The sequence below is a fragment of the Sciurus vulgaris genome, assembly GCF_902686455.1.
Source record: "Sciurus vulgaris genome assembly, chromosome: 11".
Classification (NCBI taxonomy): domain Eukaryota; kingdom Metazoa; phylum Chordata; class Mammalia; order Rodentia; family Sciuridae; genus Sciurus; species Sciurus vulgaris.
This window is the reverse complement of record NC_136472.1, coordinates 121,747,476-121,760,928: the sequence shown is the minus strand read 5'-3', so window position 1 is coordinate 121,760,928 and position 13,453 is coordinate 121,747,476. Positions and strand designations below refer to the sequence as shown.

The window sequence follows — 13,453 nt, the reverse complement described above, 5'->3', positions numbered from 1 at the left end:
AAGAGCATGGGGACTCATTGGGGATGTCAGCAATGTTCTTTCTTGACTGGGTATTGGCTGTGTTCCCTTTGTGAACATTCATTGAGATGTAAAGCTCGTTGTAACTTCTGTATGCATATTATATATCAACAAAAAGCCCATTAAGAAAGAAATGGTAAGAATTTTGATGGTTTTGCCTTTTGGTCTTATCTAAGTCTTCCTTTTAGTTTATCTGGTTTATGGAATGAAAAATCAAATCTTTATTTAAATAATTTTTTTATAGTAAACATTTGTTTATCAAGTAGCTCTGACTAATTTATGGCAAATATAAATAAAATGAATATTCATTTCTGTCTCTCTCAGTGTCCACCCTCTCCCTTCCAAGTTCTACTTTCTAGGAATATCTGCTGGTTAACAGTTTTTAAACTATATTCTCTAGGCAAATGTTTGAGCCTTTATAAACTTCTGTGATCTCATTGTTGAGCATGGGACTTGGAAATTAGTTCAGTGAAGGCTTTCTGTCTAGTATAATGTCTGCAAATGTTGAGGTTTGCCTTATGGTTCACAGAGACTTGTTTATAAATGTAATACACTGAGCAGTTAGATTGTTTAAGTGGCATTCACCGTGCTGTGTAATTTGCTTATTCCTATTTTCAAGTTTATGCATTTGAAATTCTTTTTGTGGTATTTGGAACCATTGGTCTGTTCTCCCAAATCCAGTAACAAAAATACTCATCCTTTGTACTTAAAATTTTTCTTTAAAACTTTGATTCTTACACATAATCAAAAATTTAAAACTTAAGCTTTAAAAAAATTGAAGCAATTAAGTTATAAAAGAATACAATAATTGAGAGCAGTTATTTTATTTAAATTATCCCGTCTTCTGAATTAAGTTCCACATTTAGATAAACTGTAAACGTTTCCAGCATACCAGCGCTTTTGGAATGAATATTTTTATCTTGTTGAGTTCCAAGTAAATCAAATTCAAGATCATTCTTTAAGTCCATGCTTTTGTTTCTCTCTGTGGAAAGTTCTTACCTTTTCTGAAATATCTTTTGGGAAAATAATTGCTTATTTAGCAAAGAGTAAGTGCTTGTTGATTGATTATAAACCTATTAATGTGCATTGTTGTCTTATTCATCAATAATTAGTAAGATTCCTTCTCCTTGCTGTAATTTTAGCCATTGGAGGAATTTGTGTAACAATAGAACATGAACCTAACAGGAACTATATAATTTTAACTCTTTTCTCTTAGTAACATATCAGAAGCTTAATTTGATTCCATTTTTACTAGTGCTATGAAGGAAAACTTTAAGTCTAGGGTAGTAATTATTTAAGAGAATGTTTATAGTAGGTGAGTGTAGGACCAGCTCAAGAAAGACCTATGACTAGAGAAAAAATATAGGCCTTTGGGCAAGTTTTTAGATTTTAGAAATAGGTCTATTCTAGTTTCAGCCAGCCAGTTTTGGGGTAAAAAAGTTTGGGGAGGAGTGGTTCTCTTTACATTTATAAACAGGGTATAGAATTCCTCACTTCTTGAGCCTTCACAGAGACCCTTGATCCTAAAACAAGCAGATTTTCTTCTTTATAGAATGTGAGTCTATCTGAGAAAGGGATTTTGAACTGGTGACTGGGAGGGAGGTTGTTCTTCCAGATTGAAATGTTTTTGTCTGTGTTGAATCAGAAAGGAGCCTGTGATACTGGTCCTGTCAGCCAAGTGGATTTGACGTGTGCGTGTGGTTTTGTTTTGTTTTGTTTTTTCTCTCCTTTAATTAATTCTTAAATCAGTTGGTGGCATACTCAGATTTCTAAAAAACAGTGGAAACAGTTTGAAGAGTGTTTTCTAAGAGGGATTAAGAGTGCTCAAAGAGTTAATTAAATCTGGCAAAAGTGTCCCTGTTTATGAAAGTTTGTCACAGGCCCATGGAAGTGAAAATGGAGAGTGATTTATATTGGAGTGTTCAGTTTAGGAGTGTTTCTAAATGAAACGTTGGCTGTGTGCCATGGATAACAGAATCATTCTATTAGAGATACTTGTGCGGTTTGGAGACCCTGACTCAAAAGGAAAGTGGCTCTAGGAGCAGCTGCTGAGAGTTTCCCGTAGTAGGTTTTGCTTTTTGTTGATTCTCTGCAACTTATTAAGGTGTTTTTGTGTCAGTCCATGTTGTGTCCATGACAATGGACAGAGTTTCTCTGAGGCCTTTCTTGAAACTGATCACTTGTTCTGGGTTATACACTATTTGCTGATCTCATATGTAGTGTTGCTTTTTGGTGGTGGACGTAGTGGATTGACTTTCTGGGCTAAAGTACAGGCCAAAGGACTTGAAATTGTTTTACTTATGCATAAGATTAATGTGCATTTTATGAGAGACTCACCACTAATTGTTTTTACTAAGACAAGTATTACTGTCAACACACAGTAGTTTTAATTTATCTATTTCCCTTTATTCCTTGTCACTTAATAGAAATGCTACTTACCTGTGGCACATTATTAAAATACTTAAAATAAGTACATTTTTATTGCACATACTGTACTGGATGGTGATGGATGCTATTTCAGCCTCATTCTGAAAATATTGAATAATTTTATTGACATAATCATTTAGGTTGTGTTGTATGATATACAAATATTTTATTTTTCTTTTCTAGGTTCAAAACAGTGGCACATGATTGATCACCTACAACCAGAAACCTCCTATGATATTAAAATGCAATGCTTTAATGAAGGAGGAGAGAGTGAGTTTAGCAATGTGATGATCTGTGAGACTAAAGGTAGGAGAGGGGTGAGAATTGATGCTTTCCCCTGGGCAGTACACAGATTCCATACTCTGGATGACTCCTTCAGACTGTTGATATATTTCCCTAAGGGAATTTCTGCTTTGCACCATTTAGATTATCCCAACAGAAATATAATATGTTGGTTAGAGCACTTATCTAAAAATTGTCTACATAAGCATTAATTCTGCTTATTAATTTCTATGTAACTCTGAATAAATCACTTCCCTTCTCTTTTTCTCCATGAAGAGAATAGAGATTTTCTGATTGCTTTCTGAGATTTGTCAGAATTGGAATACTAACAAAACTATATAGATATTAAGGAAAAGTGCTACATATGTGTATTAGTCAGTTTTCTGTTACTATAATAAAATACTGGAGGCTGAATATAAAAAGAAGAGGTTTGCTTAGCTGACACTTCTGCAGAGTAAAGGGTGTGGTGCTGGCCTCAGCTCAGTTCTGATGAGAACCTCATGGCAGATAGGAATGTGTGAAAGGGAGAGATCACTTGGTGAGACAGAAAGCAGAATGTCCAGGAAGAGGTCAGGCTTGTTCTTTTATAACCACCCACTCGTGAGAACTAACTCTGGTTCTATGAGAACTGCATCACTTTCTTCCTAGGGCAGTGCCCCCAATGAACACCCCCTAGGCTCTATCTCTTAAAGGTCCCTTCACCTCCTAGCATGCCACACTGGGCACCAAGCTTCTGACACATGAACTCTTGGGGAAACACGTTCAAACCACAGCAGTAAGCTTAAAGCAGTTTCTTGATTGACATATACATACACACACACACACTAGTTTTTAAATTATGTGTAATATTTAAGTTTAGAATAAATAATCACCAATTCTAAATTGACATTCTCAACTCCACCTACTAACGGGAAAATGTTGTCAGCATTAAAAACAGAAGATATAGCATGTGGATAATCAAAACAGCTAATGTGGATATTTACAAAGCAAAAGTATTTCCATGTAGTCTCAGCTAATCTTCACAACCACTTGGGGATACTGGCAACTGCAGATAGCATAGAAGTCCTCATCAAATAGGCCTCAGCACTGAGGATGTGTTTTAGCCCAGAATATCTTGGCCTAGAGGTAGGTAACTAATGTCACCATCCTTCACTTCAGAAGTTCCTTGGTTTCTGTCTTTCCACTTGCCATCCTCTGGTTGTCAGTGTGGCCCTGTGTCTAGCACCACTCTGCTTGCCACAGTTCTGGGCTTCACCCTGAGTATTATATCTGACGATGCATGTTTTTAAGACCAAGAAAATTTCCCCCCAAAGTCCCATAACCCCACGGGCCTTATTGGTCAGATCTCAGACATATGCCCTTCCCACCTGCCGCCCCAAAGTAAGTCATCAAGGTTATTTGCTGGATTTGCTCCAGAGTTAGGTGGGGTTTAGATGGACACCTAAACACACTCGGGGTTCTGCTAGCATGGAAGAAGAAAGGCTGTTGACTGGGCAGGGCAGCCATCAGTGTCTGCCAAAGGGTGTTCATTTTATCCCTATTTAAAATCGAGGACATGAGAAAATAGATTAAAAAACAAAATGAGGAAGTAGTTTAAAAGATTGAATTACAAATCCAAGGCTTATTTCCATCTTTTAAGTTCTAAATCAAGTGTCTTTCTGCTGCAAAATCTCAATATTAAATCCACTATATATTTATAGACCTTACCTTGAGTTTCATTTGTTTAGCATATATTTGAATGCCTTTTGAACCCAGACACTGATGTATTCATGAACCTTTTTTACTTGCCTCTAGAGTGCTGTAATACTCAATAAAATTAAATAAAAATGAAATATATCATCTCTTTCAGCAGACATTTAAGAATCTAGCCAAGCAAAGCAGAACGACATGGGGCTGGGAGTGTAGCTCAGTGGCAGAGTACTTACCTAGCATATGTGAGGCCCTGGGTTCAATCCCCAGCACCACAAAAAAAGGAAGGAAGGAAGGAACTGACGACAGTTTTATAATCTAGTTCATAATAGTTAGAAGTGTGTTTAGAATTGTGTAGCTCATTATCTGACTTTGCTAGTGAACAAAAGATTTTACCTGTAGACTTTCAAATAGTGAAAAACTTCTTTGAAATGTGAACTGTTCATATTGAATGACTTTCTAAAATGGATCACACAATTCCCAACCTATTTAGATGGAAGATAAGATATATAATTTACCCTTTTAAGAAATGTGGGTCCTGGGTCTTTTTGTGAACATTGATTGTTTTATCTTAAGCAATTCAGAAAGGTTCCAGAATGGTGGAAGTGTTACAGGGCAGCCCTTTCCCTACCCATCACAGAGCAGAGACTGCCATGATTTTTCCTTTAGTGTTTTGGTCTCTCTTTATGTTTTTAACCCCACCTTTCTCACTTCAGGCTCTTAGCCTTCTCTTTGTATTGCTGTTGGCATGTCTGTCACACTCAACCCCAGAACAAGTCAGTAGTCCTCAGCCTTTGACTTTAGCCAGACTTTAACTTTAGCAAGAGGTTGGAAAACAGATCATCCAACTTGGTAGAAATGCAGATAACTTAAGAATAAATTTGATAGACTTCCTTATGAAAAATTATATCTTTAGTGTATAATATGAAACATCCGTTTTTGCCTTAGAAACTTTGTTTTCTTTAGATTGGCAGGGAACTTAGGATTCTATAATCTCACACACCTCCTGAAGTATAAATTACTTCTGTAGTCTCTGCTAAGTATTCATCCAACTTTCAATAATGGAGGGTTCCTTCCTTCAAGAGATGCTCATCTTTCCTTATTTATTCCCAGCTCTGTTCTATGTGGCTGATACTGCTAGAAAGTGGAACCCAAGTTTAATTTTTTTTGTTGATTAGCTTTTCCAAAGCCTTCTTATCTCTTATGACTTGTCGGAAGTCCTAAGAGGAAGTATGATATAACCAATAATAAGAGCAAAATTGCTCACACACCATGTGTGAGGCTCTAAGTGTTTTCTTTGGATTAACACGTTTACTCTTTATCTTAATTCTTTTTGTGCTGCTACAACAAAATACCACAGACTGGGTAATTTGCAAATAATAGGAGTTCAATTGGCTTATGGTAACGGAGGCTGGCAAGTCCAGGAGCATGGTACCAGTATTGGCAAAGGCCTCTGTGCTGTGTCATAACATGGTGGGATGGCAAATGGGCAAGACAGAAGGAGGGGCCAAGCTTCAGATAAATGTACTCTCAAGATGAACAACCCACTCCTGCAATGATGACATTAATGCATCAAACAGGGCTGAGCCTTCCTGACCTAATCATCCTTTAAAGGCCTTACCTCTTTTTTTTTGCACCAGGGATTGGATTGAATCAAGGGATGCTCAGTCACTGAGCCACATCCCCAGACCTTTTTACTTTTTATTTTGAGACAGGGTTTGAACTTGCAATCCTCCTTCCTCAGCCTCCTGAACCACTGGGATTATAGGCGTGTGCCACTGCACCCGGCAACACCCTACCTCTTAATACCTACTACATTGGCAACTAAATTTCAACCTGGATTTCTGGAGATGACATTCAGACCATAGCACTCTTTGCTACAATCTGCCGATAGAGCTCTTATCATTGTTTTTTTCCAGTTGCAGAAACTGGGATTATGGAGGTACATGTCATTCATCTAGTGACAGATGGTGGAGCGGAGATGTGAACCTCAGTGGTATGGTTCCAGAGCCAGGCTGTCAACCACTATGCTCCACTGCTTTTCTATGTCATTCAGAGTATTAAGAACATATGATTTGGGAATGGAGAGATCAGGGTTTGAGTCCTACCTGTTGTTAGCTTTTGTTATCATTGTTACCCAGAATACTAATGAATTGGGTAAAAGTAGTGCATTTTTGTGGGCCCCAAAATCTTTGTTTTGAAGATGCTTAATATTATGTGTCAAGTTTTTGGAGTTTTATATAGTAGCTCTAATAGTTCCAGGTCAGATTTTCTAATGTTAGTTATTTTTTAACACATGATAAAAGTATAAAATATATCATTCTGAGTCTTATTCAGCACAAAGTATATGAGATAGAAACAAGTTTGTGTTCCATCCTTAAGTTGAAGTACTTTTATTTCAACTCTTTGGAAGTCTCATACAAGTATAATTAAACAGATAATCATATAGTTTGGGTTAGACCAAGTATGTATGTTTCTTTGCACTTATGATTTCTCTAAAATTTGTGAACTAGAACTTTGGCACATTGATTTTTAAGCTCTGCAGCCTCTTTGTGATTCATTGGTGGTCAGACCATCTCCATAAGGAGAGTAAACAGACTGGCTTACATTCCTAACCAGACCTCCTCAGAGAGTAAACCATTTGATTTCATGGACTCTGTATTTGCTCTGACATCATGTTTTCTTTCATATTTCAACTAGTGAGACGTGTCCCTGGAGCTTCTGAGTATCCCATCAAAGACCTGAGTACTCCTCCAAATTCTTCAGGAAGTGGAGGAAATGCTGGGCCCGCAACCAGCCCTGCCAGAAGCAGCGATATGTTGTACCTCATTGTTGGCTGCGTGCTTGGTGTCATGGTCCTCATTCTTATGGTTTTCATTGCCATGTGCCTGTGGAAGAGTCGCCAACAGAATGCCATACAGAGTAAGTCATTCATAAGTATTTCCTTCTGTTTTACTGAAGATGGGTAGAAAAAATATTGTCAGAATAAATATTGGTTCCCAACACTTTGCTGTGTTAGTATGGTATGAAACCTGTTAGAGCCTCTTCATTTGGAGGAGGTGACTTTAAAACTCTCCTAGCTGTCAGCCAAAGTAAGTGGAGCATCAAATTAAATTGCCCAATAGAAATAAACATTGAGGACCAAACTAAGCAGGTCTAAGTAAATAGCAGACTTGGTGCTGGGAAACTCTGGCTTTTTTGGACCACCAAAGAGGATGAGTACTGGAGGCATGTGCTCTGGAACTGCTGTCAGAACACCTTCGTGGTGGTGTGGATCTGGTCAGCGGGATAGAAATGCATGATGGAAAGCAAGGTATCAGAGACTTTTGTAAATTACCATCACTGAATGATGCTTACCAGGGAAGATAACATGGTCCTACGTCTGTACCGGATGTGCCCAAACTGTCTGGCATCCTCCCCCGAGCAGTGTGTTAGTTATAGGTGTGCTTACAGGCTGGGCAGTGGCACTGTTGTCAATAATAGCCTACCTTTCCTCTCCAGCAGCTATGATAACACGGGATAACCAAGTCAAGAGGACTTTGGTGGGAGGAAGATTTTTGTTTTCCTCTTCGGCTTTAGAAAAGGAATAAAGGCAAAGCCAGAAGGTACCAACAGTGATAGGCACTTCTTGTGTCTGTTGGCCAATTTCCTCGTATAGCCACCTTTTAGTTACTAGCTCAAGGAAAAGAAAAGATCTCTTAATTGAATCATGTCTTCCCAGAGATAGGCAGGGGGTGATTATCAGCATGAAAGGCAGTATCAGCATGAAAGGATTATGATCATTTGGGCCTTTTTCTAAATGGCTCTAATGCTGTTACCTTTCATTGTGTATTAATTTGAATGTCTGAACAAGATTAATCTGATTAAAGTCGTTTTCCTTTGTGTCCTGATACAAAAAATGGAAGATTATCATGACAGTTTTTCATTTGGTCATTTCATTCCACCAGAAGTTACTCATTGACTGTCTTCTATGTGCCAAGTGCTAAGCTGGACAATGGAGTTATAAATAAAATCAACATGGTCCCTTCCCTCTCAAAGGTCATGGGTTAGTGGAGAAGATGTACAGCAGGTTGTCTGACAATACACACCTGTACAAGAAAGTGCAGGAATAGGAGAAGCTACCGAGAGGACTGCCAGTCTCCATATCTCTCATACCTTTGACGAATTTATCAAAACCCTATCTACAAATACTGTACAGTTCAGATACCATACTAAGGAAATTTTACTTTTCCTAAACTTTTCTAGTAGGTGTGCGTCTAGAAATCAATTTTTTAAAATACTTTTACTATAAGGAAGTAGAATAGCCTTCTGCCTTTGGTACCCCATAACCTTCAAATGGGCTATAATGACTAAGAAGTTCTATGAACAGTTGGTGAATACATTACTCCAAAGTGCTATTTATTGCTGCTTGAAATGTCCTACCTAGTGCTGATGATATAGCTCATCTCGTTGGGTGCCTGCCTAGCATGCCCAAGGGCCGGGGTTCAAATCCCCAGTGCCCCGGGATGGGGAGAAGAAAAAAAAAACAACACTTCTGACAAAATGTCCTACCTAAAGTTAGCCTTTGCTAGGTTAGTTGTTTCTGTTTTACACTTCTTCAGCTCTTTGAAGTATCTGGGAGTTTAAGCACTTTTGCTTAGTGTTGCCAGTTCTGATAGTTTCAGCTCATACAGTTTTATTCATCTCTTGTGAGTAATTTCTCTCTGGTTGATTTCTCTTCCATTAACAGTCATGATTAATTCAAAGCTCCTAGCTACTTCCAACTGTAAATACAAATAATAATAGTAACCTGAGTAAGCTATGGGAACACATTTATAATGTTTTATAGACTTTTTGTAGTTTCTTAGGGATTGCTGTAATAAAACTTCCTAAGCAGTATCTGATTCCTTTTTTTCGTGTTCTTTTTTGACAGAATATGACCCACCAGGATATCTCTACCAAGGGTCAGATCTTAATGGGCAGATGATGGAATATACCACTCTCTCTAGAACAAACAGAATAAATGGAAATGTCCACGGTGGCTTCCTGAGCAATGGCAGCCTCAGCAATGGCTGCTCTCACCTCCACCATAAGGTTCCTAATGGAGTCAATGGAATTGTGAACGGGAGTCTAAATGGAGGACTTTACTCTGGGCATACGAACTCTCTAACCAGGACCAGGACGCATGTGGAGTTTGAACATCCTCATCATCTCCTGAATGTAAGAGACCTAATTATAAATAACAGCCTCTCTGTGCCTCAGGGTGTCAAAGTACAAGAATGGGTTCTTGGCTTTTTTCAATTTAGGTACCTCACAAGTTCACATGAATGGAAATAGTACAAATCACTGGCAGGCCCTTGATCTAGAGTAATCTTTGTCAGTTTTCTACCATCAAGTAATACTTATAGTTGTCAATGTAGTTTCTATTTTTAAATTGTTTAATTCTCAAAATTGAATACCAGTAAAGAACAGATAGGAAGTTTTTCTTGAGATAAAATGGAAATACTACTGGGCATAGACCAAACCAGATATTTTATATTTGATTTATTCGAAGCAGCCTGAAAACTCATATGCTGAGAGCTCTGGCAGATGGGGAAACTTCAGCAAGTTGGGAACGAGATGGTTGTAGAGGAGGTAATAGCAAACTAGAACTTCTGAAGTTTCTTCTTTGATTCAGTTCCTATTGTCACACAGGGCAGAGGACCCAATATTGCCAGTTTTTCTGTTTCTTTGAAAGATCTGTAAATCTAGGTGAAGTGATTTATACATGCTGGGAACTAATTCAGATTTTTCTTCTTTTTTCTTTGTGGTGCTGGGGATCAAACTCAGGGCCTTGGACATGCCAGGCAAGCACTCTACCACTGAGCCACATCCCCAGCCCTAGATTTTTTAAAAGCATTGTGCAGATCATGCAAAACTTGTCTCCAAGCCACCAGATTGTGACTTCTCACCTACCATGAGTTTCTTTTGTTTCATCTAGTGCGTTTTGTTGTTCTGACTTGTAAGCTTTTGGAATTTTAGAGTATTAGTATTCTTTATGCACAAGGAAACCCTTAAAATTCCTTCATCTTGGAGATTACCTGACATAGTTTAATTTTTAAAATAGGAATAGAATAGCATATTTTAGATTCATGCTAGTAAAGGGATTCTCCTCACTAGAGAGATATTTTTTATTCCTTTGTTTAGATGCCGTCCACATTATTTTAATCAAACATAATTTGTTTAGTTGATCAAGTTGTGTTCATTTAGTTTTTTCATTGGTTCCAATTACAGATAAATTTGCCATAATCCATAAGGTACTATAATTTGAACAAGTTTAGAGTTTTTTGTCTTTAACTTTAATGAACTTATAAAGACATTACATTTGCAGAACAAATCTATAGTATATATTTGTGTCTTAAACCTAGAAACTTGTGGTTTTTATATGACCCAGTTTTTGTATGTTGTAGAAAAAAATGTCTAATTTACTTTAGTGCATCTCATTACCAAAGAGAATAATGATTTCATTATTTTCTGGGGAAAGACATGGCTTATATTCAGACTATCCAAACTTTTTTTGTCACTATTCCTAGTCTAAACTACTAACATTGTCCAAGAAATCTGGAGGAGAGAGCTTGCAGTTTGAATAACACATGCTGTTTCCATGAGAAGGAAAAATGAGACTGATGTTTGCTTTAGTGTTTGAACAGGGGACTTTGGGTTTTCTGAACAATGACTTGCTATTTAAATAATAGTTGCCCCATTAGGTTACAATTTTAGAAGTTATCAACTGTAATTTTAACCTATTAGTTTTCTTATTCTTCTCTTCTGGGCAGGAGGAAATAGGGAAATTTTTAAAAATGCTAGGGATCATAAAAATCATTGAATTAACTTTGCCATGTTTAGTGACTTGAATAAATGTGTTACTCTGTGAGTTGTAAACTTCATTTTCTGAACCTTTTGAGTTTACCCTCACAGACTGTGAAGATGGTGCAGAAATAGTCTTTCTCTCAGTATTTTCTTAGTAATTCCTGTTGCTTGCTGGATCAGGAATGCTGAAAGAAATTTTCAGTCCTGGTTTGCTTAGATTCTGGCTGTTGTTATGGGATGAATGGAACTGGAAAGTATTCTAGGAAAGACAATTGCCTGAACTTTTCCCAACCTTGAAGGCCTGTGTTGGGTTTGGGTGCAGTGTGATAGCCTCTCCCACCCTTCTCAATTTCAGTTCTGCTGTTTGTCATCAGAAAGTAGAATTCTGAGTCTGACTCATAAGAGGCCAGTTTGAGTTTTTAAACTTCACGTTTGCCATTGTACATGTCAAGTGAACATTTTACAATGAGGTATGTGTTAATCTGGGCATTTTTCTTAATTGCTGGGCAGTTTCCGCCAAAAGCAACATCAAAATATTAATACTCCCCTCCAGGTCATTGCTGGCTGAGAATCTACTCCATCTGGAAAAATATGACATGTTTTAAAACTTAGCGTAGTCAAGTGAACAGACCTAATCGAAATAATTACAGGAAAATGAAGATGGGTTGATCTTGTGACATCATTCAAACAGACTTCACACCCTGTTTCTCCAACTGGCATCTCATATAATTTTTCCGTGACTGCTAGAAAAGGAAAAATGAATAAGAGGTTATGATGTGTAGTGTTTTTTGGGCCCATTGGATTTGAGACACTGAAGGGAAGTGACTAACTTTCTCCCTTCATTTATTTGCCTTTTTCCAGTACAGAAATATATGGAAAAACACAGCAGTTAAGTTTCTGGAGTACAGTTTAATGTTGTGCAGATCTCATTTGTTAAATAATAAGTAATGAGCATAACATCGCTCTGCAAATAGGTTAACAATATCATGACCCATTTATGATTGACATGACTTTTGTATTCGTATTTGGCTATTGGTCTGTGGCACCTTCAGCATTTTCTTTTCTATTTCCTTGAACTTCCTTCCTGACAGGGTGGTGGAGTGTACACAGCAGTCCCCCAGGTTGACCCACTGGAGTGCATTAACTGCCGGAATTGTCGAAATAACAATAGGTATGTTAATATATATTTGCATAAGTTGTTGTGAATAAGGGATACTGTTCTTTTTTTTTTTTCCTTCAGCAAAGGAAATTCTTGAAATTTTTCATAAGGTAGAAAACTCAGAATTTGCCATCTTAAATTTAAGGCTGCTTAAATTTTTTATACTCCTTTATATTTTTTAATCTTTCTGTGCCTCAGTTTCTTTAGACATATATTAATGCTATTAAAGGATTTGTTTCTAGTGGCAATATTATTAAAAGTTTGATGTTTTTGGAAATTTTTAATTAGAGACATCCTCTTTCTATAGTGTTTATCTTTTCCTTTCTTGTAATTTTCTACTCTGTAGTATGTGATGGTAGGAGGGTAAATGAGAGCATGTTTGAGTTTAAGGAGGAAAAAACCCATCTTGTATATGTAGTAATTTTTTTCATAGTAATATTACTGAAAATTTTTCTACGAAAATTAACATTTTTTAAAATCCTCAAATCCTCAAATCTTAACATAATTAATGGCAAAATCTTGCTGTTTTGTTTTCATTTTTCATTTAAAAAGTAATATATATTCACAGTATTTTAAACAACATAAAATTGCACAGAGTAAAATGTGTATTTAAATTCTGACATGTAGAATATCTGAAAGCTTTTATGCTACCTCCAGATATTAATTCCAAAGAAAAATCAAGCTTCTTGTATTAACATTACATCCATTATAATGGTTCTGGATTATATGGCCTCAAAAATCCTCCCACCTCTAAAATTCTGCAATTAAAAAAATTGTACTTTGGGCTGGGGATATAGCTCAGTTGGTAGAGTGCTTGTCTTGCATGCACAAGGTCCTGGGTTCAATCCCAGTACCAAAAAAAAAAAAAAAAATTGTACTTAGTACATAAAATAACGAGCATGGGTTGGAGTTTGGATGTTTCATTGTCAAAAAAGTGTTTGACATGTTTTTGTTTTATTTTACACGTATTAAAAACTTGAGTTGTCTCTAGAAGGTATTGAAACTAGAACTTGAAGGATCAGGTAAACCACAGAATAAGAAGTACACTGT

General features: G+C 37.0%; 1 protein-coding gene across 13 annotated transcripts in view; it reads left to right on the top strand.

The window, feature by feature from the left end:
* The window catches only part of CDON (cell adhesion associated, oncogene regulated), a 94,874-nt gene that overhangs the window by 63,983 nt on the left and 17,438 nt on the right, over positions 1–13,453 (top strand). For all 13 annotated transcript variants that reach the window (XR_013757739.1, XR_013757740.1, XR_013757741.1 and 10 more), the window contains exons 15-18: positions 2,629–2,751; positions 7,117–7,338; positions 9,329–9,615; positions 12,336–12,415. Coding sequence is in view for 10 of the 13 variants with exons in the window: in XM_079104012.1 (XP_078960138.1) it covers positions 2,629–2,751; positions 7,117–7,338; positions 9,329–9,615; positions 12,336–12,415 (712 nt within the window). In the remaining 3 variants the exon portion in view is untranslated. The remainder of the gene's footprint in view (positions 1–2,628; positions 2,752–7,116; positions 7,339–9,328; positions 9,616–12,335; positions 12,416–13,453) is intronic.